At 38.0% G+C, this 10,751-nt stretch overlaps 1 protein-coding gene across 1 annotated transcript; it reads right to left on the reverse strand.

Moving 5' to 3' along the window:
* Positions 1–6,336: 6,336 nt before the first annotated feature.
* Positions 6,337–10,481, reverse strand: LOC118818555. Its single transcript, XM_036585801.1, has 8 exons — positions 10,469–10,481; positions 9,295–9,368; positions 7,365–7,439; positions 7,176–7,253; positions 6,946–7,044; positions 6,781–6,828; positions 6,609–6,689; positions 6,337–6,486 (listed from the first exon to the last, which is right to left on the reverse strand). The coding sequence occupies exons 1-8, from the start codon at positions 10,479–10,481 to the stop codon at positions 6,337–6,339; spliced, it is 618 nt and encodes a 205-aa protein (XP_036441694.1).
* Positions 10,482–10,751: the final 270 nt, after the last annotated feature.

The following is a 10,751-nucleotide window of genomic DNA, read 5'->3' on the forward strand; positions in this document are numbered from 1 at the left end:
GAATTGGATTTCTGATTTCAACACTTCACTATTTTGTGAACATAAAGCTGTAGCCCACACTTTAGCCTTCTCAGTTAATAATGAAATGATGAAGTGGATGTTATCTCTTTCTGACACAAACTGTTCCGGGTGATGTTCTATGTACAGGCTACACTGCATGATAAACCGACTTGGTGAGCCATCATACCTTTCTGGCATGCCGATGGTTAACGTGGAATGAGGGTCCGCAGGTACAGTCAAAAGACTCCAGCTGCAGACCTCCGGAGGAGCCAATTAAATTGCAGAAGTCTAGTTCTGCTCAGAAGCCAGTAATGTCACACCAGGCAACTAGCTATCAAAATAAAAGGTCAGTGATGCTATGAGGCTCACCTTGTTTAACTCTCACCTTTAACTGTTCAAAAACACAGCACACTTTCTGTCCATCAAATATTATTATTTTACTAAAACCAACTTCTTTTGCAAACCCAGATAACAAAATTACGCTGAATCAATGTTCATTTTCCCATTGCCTAGTGCATCACATCAATATTGATGTCTGATGTCAGAATTGTTTTATTTGTGTACATCGATTTTATGCTGATTTAACACTGATTCAGTGTTATGTTTGGACGTATCTAAACACGAAATCATTATAAAATACCGTCACCATGAACACATTCCTCCATATGCGCCTCACTGGCTTCCTAAAAAATTTTAGGATTTTATTGTTAGTTGTATTTAAATCTTGTTTTAATCTTGTATTATATTAAGTATCTCTTGTTTTTATTCTATTCTTATAACTTACACTGTGTTTTTGCAGTGCCAAAAGGCACATTTACATGACTAGCTGTTCCGAGAAGCTTTTCATTCCTGAGCAGAACAAGAGTTCTGCAGTTTGATTGGCTCCTCAGCGGAGCGGAGCTCCAGAGGTCTGTACCAAGAAGGGTCCAGTAGGTGGAGCTGGTAGGTCTGGAGAGGGATTGGTTAATGAGGTCGGATTTGGAGTAGCAGATAATGGAGGGGGGAAACGCTGTAAAAGTTCTTGTATCAATCCCATTAATTCCTCCATTCGTTGTTCTTGCCTTGACATTCTCTTCTCCTCCATACTTGCTGACTCCATAAGGAGGTGAAGCCTTCTGTCCTGTAGAGCTTCACACCAGGTAGAAGTCAAGTACAAGTTTATTGAGAGCAAGATCAGGAGAGTGAAGCAAAAGAGCCAGGGAAGGCCAAACATATCAAAATAGACAGTCCCAAAAACACTAAACAGAAATCATAGGAGATCCCAAATACAGAGTCTAAGAAAACTATAGGGCTACAAAGAACACAGCTCAGAATCGCAAGGAGGACAACCAGACAAGACTTCGTAGCTGAAAACACAGAGTATAAATACTAAACAAAATGGCTTCTGATTAAACTCAGATTCATGGTCTGAACTAGTATTCAGGCGATAGTGACCTCTGCTGGTGAGGAGGGGCAGCATGTGACATTAACACAGAAGCTCAGTGTAAAGCAGATTTAGACTGTATTTACTGTAAAAGAGCTCTAGTGGAGGATTAAGTGGAATCTTAATCCTGCTGTGTTTTACAGGAAATTGTCTCCAAAAGACAGTAAAAGACAAGATGGAGATGAACAGTGACAACACTGAGCAGTTTTTATAGCTTGTTGATAGTGATGTTAAGTTTGAGTCACTTTATTGAACCAGTTCTTTCAAACTGTCCTTAAATCTCACCTCACCTAATGTTTCACCTCCTCCATGTACAAAAACATCTGATTACACTTTCCTCAAAATAGTTTCTTTACGCACATAGTCAGATTTTAAAAAGGGTCCATTTCTATTAATAATATGGATAAATTTCATAATTATTGGTCAATGTCAATGTAATGTGCCTTCGGTGTTCCAGCATAGTCGTTTGAATTTCATAAGAACATTGTGAAACAATCAATTTTTCAAGTTTTACTCTGAATGAACACAATATAATGAATATATAAGAATGTTAATGTTCACTTTAAAATATATTTTGCACATCAAATACCATTCTCTTTGATGTGGAGATGGGATTTTGACATGTCTGAGATGCTCATGGTTAAGTTGAACGTCTCTTTTACGTGGTTGAAGTTTTAAAGATGTTTGAGCATTTAGGTATTTAGATTATTCAAAAAAATATCAAACTATTCAAACATGTAAAAGATTTGCTGTCCACTCTGTCATCTCGGGATATCTGCTTGTTTAAGAAAGTGACCTTGGACATCAGTGACGTCACAACCTTCATATAGTTGTATCTTCAATGGACTGAAGACGCCTGCTGCACATTCAGTAAATATATAAGTTAATTAAACTTAATATTTCTCACATTGTCTCTATAATTAGCTGAGGTCAAACTTAAGATGTCCACCCTGTCATGTTGAAATACTGAGTTAATTAAAATAATTTAGAATATCAAAATAAATCTTTGATACAAAACAAGGTCATCTTGAACATTTCAACATGTCTGCAGCTGTAGGTCAACCATGTGTTCATCATTTGCTAACTTTAGCTAAAATTGTCCACCCTGTCATTGTCATTGATAGGGTGGACAAATACATGACAATTCTTAGCTTTTTTCTTCTTGTTGTTCTTGTTTTTTATATAAAATAGTAGTTTCTATTAACAGTTAAACTGTTATTTCAAGGTTTTTAGAACAGGTTAATTTTTCGTCCTGTCACTCATCACACTGTAACAAGAGCACTTAAATAGTCAGCATGACCAAAACACAGACACATTCAGTCTCTCACTCACCCAGAGTCACTCTCCACTCTCAAATATAAGCTTAGGTATTTATTATGGACACACTGTTAATGAAACTACTGCCCATTGTTGTAAATATGAAATGTTCTTGTCCACCCTGTCATATCCTGGTCCACCTCGTCATCTTCATGTTTTATTAGAATAGATCAGAAATTCTTCACAGGTAAACAAACCATCATAATCGATTTATTATACATAACAATGAGTAATTCAAACAATTATATTGCATTTTTGTTGAAAGATGTTACTGTTACTATATTGTTTGGGGGGATAAAAGGATGTTGGATGTGGATACGGTGGGGAAAGAAACAAATTTCATAACAAAATCTATCATTTTCAGGGGTCATAAGAGTTACTGTTGAAAAGAGACAACAACGTCTCTCTGAAAATGACTCTATAGTTTCTACAACACTTTATGAACACCATTTATATATGTTGTCTTTTTCCATGACAGGGTGGAGAGAACTTGTGGTTGTGTCATAAGATGCTGACTTGACATTGCAAAATAAAGTGTTTAAGCTTCACTCAGACGTTTTCTGCGTATTATAGTCTTTTAGCAATGATGAATATTTAAAGTAATTAAAAATCTTAAGTCATTTTTTGAAAGTTCTGAGGTTCTAAAGGCACAGCATACTGATAATGACCCTAGGACTGCTAAGGTAACGGTGCTGACAAACACTGGAATTTAATAGCGACTTAAACCGTTTCCACAAATATATGCCAAAATCTTTATATACTTGCTTCAAATTATGTTGATAAACTACCTAAACTCAATAAATAAAAGCAGTTTAGTAGAACTGCATGGATGTACCTTATTTACACCTTTAATCTTAAACTGGAACATTATGCAGGTATGTAGCTTTAGCACAGTTATATCTGAGGCTTAAGACAGTTAAAAGCTGTATATCCAATTATGATAAAACCTACGAAAGTGAGTAGTTGTCATGTCATGTAGCAAAACCAACAGACGAGGACTTTTATTTTGACATCCTTAAAAAAGAGTGGTGACCCAAACAAGATCCAAAGTGACCTTCATGGTGCAATACCAAGGTTAGTAGCCCTTTCCTGAGTAAAAATGTAAAAACTGTAATTTATTGTCAGTCAGGTGGTTTGACCCCAGGAAAACCATAAAAATGTGTCATTATTATAATAATGTTCATATATTTAAAATAAAATGTATGTATGAATGTAAGTTCAAGAACAAAGGCCTAAATTGGTGCCCAAGAACAATGCCTACTTTATATGTTTTAATTAGTGGTCAATCTGATTAAATATCTTGTTTAAAATGAATTTATACCTTTATAGCAGCTCTGAAACAAATATAAATACATTGAACAGATTCTAGCAGGTATAAAAATGCACCTCACATCTTTTTTTCATAAGAATTTTTCAAATAATAATTTTGACAGTCTTATTTGACCCAGAAGGTAAAAATTAGAACAAAGCTATTTGTTTGTGACATTGAAATAAATTCAGACTTTACTGAAAAATCTTCATAGTGTTGTTATAAATACTCTGCAAATACATTTTACACAACAGAAATGAAGATTATATATAGATATGCTGTTGAAAGTTGGCACTATTTTTTATTGCCAATAATTAATTATTAACATATTTTTTTTATTTATTACAGTCAAAATCCCATCTGAATGATGATTAGTCTGAGCATGGATGCCAAACTGTTAGTTATAGACAAATATCAGAACTGTAACTACAGCCAACAGTCTAGAACCCAGGCTGGGAAGCCTTCTAGCAGGATCTCAGTAAAGAGTCCACGTATATTACACAAAGCAGATTCACTGCTTTAACACAAAAACTGGTTGGTAGCTTGTTGTTTGATGATGAGATGAATTAATATCTTCTGACTCAGTCCATGGCTAAGATGATGATGATAACTGAGATCTCAATGAGTATGATGGCAGAGGTGATGCTGATGAGAACGAAAATCGGATGACGACAATGTCCAGTGGTGACGATGGCACTGATCTCCTCTTCATGGGTCCTGATGTCTCTAATCTTCCTGGGTCTGTGGCTAAGATAATAATGATGATGTCAGTGGTGATGCTGCTGCTGATCAAAATAAATGCTGAAGATAAAGTCCAGTGATGGTTAATGGTGAAGTCTCTAAGGGTCTTGCTGCACTTCTTGTCAAGGCTTCCTTCGACGTACATCCTCTGATCTGGTCCAGAAACTGAACAGTCCTCTTGTCCAGAGTTCCTTGATGACATGCAGGAATCACTGCTGTCTAGAGCCTCTAATCCAGGAAAAATGATGCACTGGAACCCTGAATGAAGCACAGTGAGAAAGAAAGAAAGTAAAAGACAGAGTAAAGCTCTATTCAGACGGGTTTAGTTTTCCATGAGGAGGTGGGGCAATGCCAGTTTACCTCAGGACATCTGTAATGTTTATGAGCGATTCACACAGGATAAGAAATTTCGGGCTAAATGACAGAGATGGGAGTGGAGTTTCCACAAGATACAATACTGTTTTACCAACATTTTGATTCGCATAGGATTAATATAACCTGAGCTTATTTTTATGGCTCATTTTACAGAAGATAAAAGGCACCAGAATCTTTACTGACACGGGAGCACACAGTCGGTTATAATGGATGACTGACATGGGACTAAAATCACTGAGAAACACTAGTAAAAGTTACTTTATCCCACCTCATCATGTAAAACTAATTCCATCTGAATCGGGCTTAAGATATTCTAAACATGGTTAAATAAAATCTAACAGATGTGATATTCTCTGAAATCTGTGAATATTAAAAGATGAAGAGGAAAGAACAGATGGGGTGATTAAAAGAGAGAGATCTAAAGTGCTCCAGATAGAGTCATAAATATTGAATTTGGAGGTGTTATTTACGAAGAGTTTAATGCCTCTTAAAGCTTCCTCATGGAAAGTTTTTATATACAGATGGTTATAAATACACTGTACATACACATACATACACAGTAGTTTTGAGATAACGTCATGGACTAAAACAATTTTTTTAATACTTTTGTGGTGGAGGGGTACATGCAGGGTGTTGTAAGGCAATATAGTCCCTAATAAAATCTTATTTTTTCAGATGTAGAACTATTTTACTATCACTAAAATTACATATAAAATGCGTGTTGGTTTGCTACTTTGGATAGTAAATAAAATGCCTGCGCTGTAGACATCACAAACCCTGGTGCCTATCAGCAGCAATATAAAGAAATCTAAATCTTCACGTTTCGCTACAGTAAACTATTTCACATCAAATTGAAATCTGAAATTTTGAACAATTACTGTTATTCCCCTTTAAAATAAATATTATTTCATACCATGTCTCCAGTCTAGAGATGAGTAGATGTGATGATCCACTGTCATGCTCTCAGAGGTAAACATTCAGGGGCTCTCCTGGATACACAGGAAACTGCATCTGAAAACACACACACACACACACACACACACACACACACACACACACAAACACTCACAGAATGTTAGAAAAAAACAATATAATTTGCATTACAAAAACTACAGTTACTATGATAAAGAAATTTAAAATATATATGATATCAAAGATATGTAGAGTGTGATTAGAAGCCTGGTGGGGGTCCTCTTGGTTTGCTGGAAACCATGAATGGTGACGGCGTCTCAAGGATCCGCGTGTTGCTGGACCGATGAGTCCTGAAGCAGCCATCTGAACCAATGGACACCATCTTCAGTGTCTTCGACACTTTGGTTTGCTGCAAAACACACATAGAGAAATGCTGAAAATGCATAAATTTATAATTGGACACAATTTTACAGAACTACTTTGTTACAATCTATTAACTGCAACTGCAAAACTACACAATGAAGTACTAACCAGAGTAACATTCTGCAGTGATGTCTCCACTGATTCAGTGCGAAGGTAGATGGACGCCTCGCTGATCGATGTTCCAAAGCGCTGAATGAGCAGATGAGATGTTGATGAAAATATCTAAACAGGGCAATCTGGTAGCAAAAGTCTTACAGTCCAAATGAGATTGTAGCTTTACCTTGATGCAGGTCACAGCAGCCACAGTAGCGAAGTGCTGAGGAGGAAGCTGTAAAATCAGTGAACACCATGAGGTTAAAATAAAAAGGTAGTAAAACAGACAGAGACGGCAGAAAATATGATCACAGTGAAATTATGAACCTCTGCACTAATAACTGAGTCTCACCTCCGGGAACAAATGATAGAAATCGTTGCTGAGCACCCACCAGTGCTCAGACTCCAGCCCCTCACAGATGGTCTTGTGTTGGAGCTTCAACTCCACCAGCTGCAGGAATCATGTGAAAACATCTCATTAACTTCACCACTGTCACATTCAGAATCAAACTACAACAGTCAGTAAAGTGTTTCTCTGTGCTGAAAAGTGTATCATTGGCAAAATAATCAGCTGAAACGAACCTTCGCGCTGTCAAAACGTGGCTGTGAGAAGGTGTAAGCAAACATCCTGTTTGCTCTGTGCAAAGCTTGGCAGTGCTGCTACAGGGACAGAGGAGAATAAAGTGTTTAGGGGAGACTGCAGTACTAATCAGATATTAGTGGGAAAAATTCTTTCTTTGCATTTAATCAGTGTGAAGAGCAGAATTTTACCTCAAATCTCACCAGCGCTCCACAAGAAAGGGGTGGAATTAAGACCACCTGCTGCCAGCTGAGCACAGAAACCTCCTACAGCAAAGACAAATAAATGGTTAATACAGAGACACTGGTGTAGTCAAGTATGAATAAACTTTATCTTCATGATATTTAGCCATTTCAAACTGATAAGTAAGAAAGACCACCTGTGGCATGGGGGCACAGCCTGAAGAAAAGATGGCCCGCTTGTGTTCCTCCGTTCCTGAGGACAATAGTTTAAATAGTAACTGACATGTTCAGGATCCTGAAGGGCTTTACAGTGTAAAGAGTATCTGCAGCACTGTTCAAAAACTCTCCTGAATGAAGAGCAGCTGAAGGGTCACTATGAGCTGACCGTTTGTTACTCTGGGGCCGAATTACAGAAACATCTTAACTCTGAAATCTTATCTGTTTAGTAACCATGACAACTTCAGGACAAAAGCTATTACAGAACAACAGTTCCTAACTTCATAATCTTATCCTAACTCCAGATGAGAAAACAGTATTACAGAAACATCCTAACTAGACAAATTTTCCTAAATACTGTCCTGACTTTAGAACAACACCAGTGTTACTCTAACTTCTGTTTTAACCCTCTGTTGCTATTATTTTTAGACAACTCTCAGATAACAGCAGAGCCCACTGATGGCAAAACTGGCACCCCAATGGCTTTCTGCTCAGTGTTTTCCAGACAGCCCAACGGTGGTTAAACAGAGTATCAGACAAAATGTCACTTTTCATCACTTTTTACCACTCACAGTCAATTATTTATTTTCTTTACTTTCTTTCTTTCTTTTGTTGTCCTTTGTAAATTAGTTTAGTATAGAATTTTAATTTATCACAGTGTCAGCAACAACACTGTCAACAAAATCATATTATATCAGGCCTAGTCATTAAATATTTCCCCTGTAATATTTTTCTTATTTTATTGTCCAAAATAAAAGTCTGCATGCATTTAAAATCTGTTTGTGGAGATTAAAAACTAATTAGATTTTGTAAGCAGGACAATAATCTGGGTGGTCTGAGGGTGGACCAGCATACAGTCAAGGGGGTGTCGACCTTATCGAGCCATTGGACCAATATCTGCTTAGTATCTGGGCTGTGACAGGCAGCATAGTTCACTACTAGCATAATGACGTTACATTTATTTCATACTGCAAAATGGTGGGTTGACTTTTGAGATGTTTCTGTTTTTCTAAAAATCCCAGACACTGCAGACTCGATCTACACCGTCCCCTCTTATTGTCTTCGTGTGTTAATGTTGATGAAAACTCGTCTAATAAGATATTACAGTGATGGTGGTGAATAATGAGGAGACAGAGCTGATCGTGTGTCTGTTTATTAGGAGGAATAACGTTAGCGCTGCTGGTTAAAAGCGTTTGGGAACAGAAACTGACACTGCTCTGATAAACAGCACTGAGCGCTCTCACTGTATTCACAACTTACAGTTCATCACACTTTAGTTTTGACCTTTTTTACATCGACAACTGCAGCTATCTGACAAACCGACTTACATTTTTCACATTATTGTCACGAAGTGTTTACGTTTCGGCTCTGCACGTATCGTCTGTTGCTAGGTAACAGACATAACAACTGATTAGCTTTGGGCTAAAGTTAGCTAACGTTACTGACACAAAACAAAAGTGAAATCTGTAAAATCACCCAGTCTCGGCCTGTTAAAGTCTTCAACCGGTAACCTAAATAAAAAGTGCATTTTTTAAAAGCCTTTCTCCCCAAAACCCCCTCAGACCTGTTTGACACTAAAACACACCGTCAGCTGTAACTGCTGCAGTTCAGAACACGCTGTCAGGATCAGCAGCACTAAGTTTCGCTCTCTGCAGCCGTTGTTCTACATCAAGTGTCTCTCTTTGCGCTCTATGCTAGCAGAAATATCCGCTCGCTAACTCACCGTCGCAGCCGTCCGTCTGGGTCGCTGCATCTTGGTCCCTCGTCGTCCGCTGTCCGTCCAGGATCCGCCGCCACCTGTAAAAAAGAAAACAAGAGGTTACAGCTGCTGCTGAGATGCCGGCGGCACAAAGAACCGCTGGCCGCAGCTGAGCGCCGAAGATGAACAGAGGAAGCTTCATCTTAAAGCAGAAGGACTCCGGTAGTTCGCTGTGAGTGAGAGCTCAAGTGAAAGCAGCTTGCTCGTTTGGGTGTCGGTGAACGACTGAACGATTTCAGACTCTCAGCTTCTTTAGTGTTCTATGGAACGTTCTTTCACCTTGGTAACGTTCTTTAGTTCAAAACATCTTTATGTTACGTGACAACAGTGTTTGTTACATCCAGTCCATTATACTCACATCTCAGCTCAGTAAAACTCCTGAACACTCGATCAGTGGCTTGATTTTTACTAATTCAGCAGACAGGAAGCTCTGATCACGATGCAGTCTAAGGCAGATACGTTAGAGATCAGCTACAGAACTTTATCTGCTCATTTATTGAGCTGAAGTGCTGCTTGTTGCCTAAACGTTTCAGCAGCAGTGCATCTTTCCCAAATAACTCTCCCTATTTTGAGGGTAATCTAAACTAATGAAGTCCATTCTTTACATGTTAAAATGGTCAGACTGGATAAAAAGAAGCAGTTTAAACTTCACATGAAACACTAACATATTAAATGCTTGGATTCCTGTACAATAAAGGGAAACCCTGGATGGGTGTCAGTCACAAGCTGAACTTGCTTTGGCTTGTTTGTCTTTGACACACTTTCACATCACCTACAGAACCACCTCTTTGTAAAACACAGTTCTAGACTTGTGTAAGTTAGACTGTATAATTCTACCATTATACCAAACTCTCCAGCCAGTCAGAATCAAAGCACTACAGCATGAAGAAAGAGATGATTGTGAACTTCAAATCTGTGGAGAGTCGAAATCTCCAAGTTCTGTGGTCTGCACATCACCGATGACCTCCGTTGGACAAAATTCTGCTACTAACATATAAAGCTCAGCTTCGCCCCTCAGTACCTGAGTGAACTTATCTCTTATTATGAACTGTCACTCTTACTACTACATTGACATATTATGTATTATGGTGAACTGTGGAAGTTGGTGCTGCCGGTCCTGCTGCTCTCACACACTCACGCAGTTTGTTCATGGTGGACTGGAGGGGCTCTGACCTGTTTGGTACATTGTTTGTTTTGTGTATTACAAGAAGTATTACATTTATGGCTAATTTGTTATGTATTTTGTTATAGACCACCTCATAGTCAGACTTTCAAAAAAAAAGACCCCCAAAACCTCAAACACAAATCATATCCTGATTTAGTGAATGAACCTTTAATGGAAGTTTAAATTCATCTTGTGGTTTGATAAGTATTGTACACAGTTAGGTTCCAACTGCCATCTGCCATTAAAAATACCAATG

Source organism: Colossoma macropomum, unplaced genomic scaffold (genome assembly GCF_904425465.1).
Source record: "Colossoma macropomum unplaced genomic scaffold, Colossoma_macropomum, whole genome shotgun sequence".
Classification (NCBI taxonomy): domain Eukaryota; kingdom Metazoa; phylum Chordata; class Actinopteri; order Characiformes; family Serrasalmidae; genus Colossoma; species Colossoma macropomum.

Coding starts and splice junctions, on each gene's coding strand:
- LOC118818555 (XM_036585801.1), bottom strand. Junction 7,045..7,175: donor CACGTTTTGACAGCGCGAAG/GTTCGTTTCAGC, acceptor TGATTCCTGCAG/CTGGTGGAGTTGAAGCTCCA. Junction 6,487..6,608: donor CACTGCAGAATGTTACTCTG/GTTAGTACTTCA, acceptor TGTGTTTTGCAG/CAAACCAAAGTGTCGAAGAC.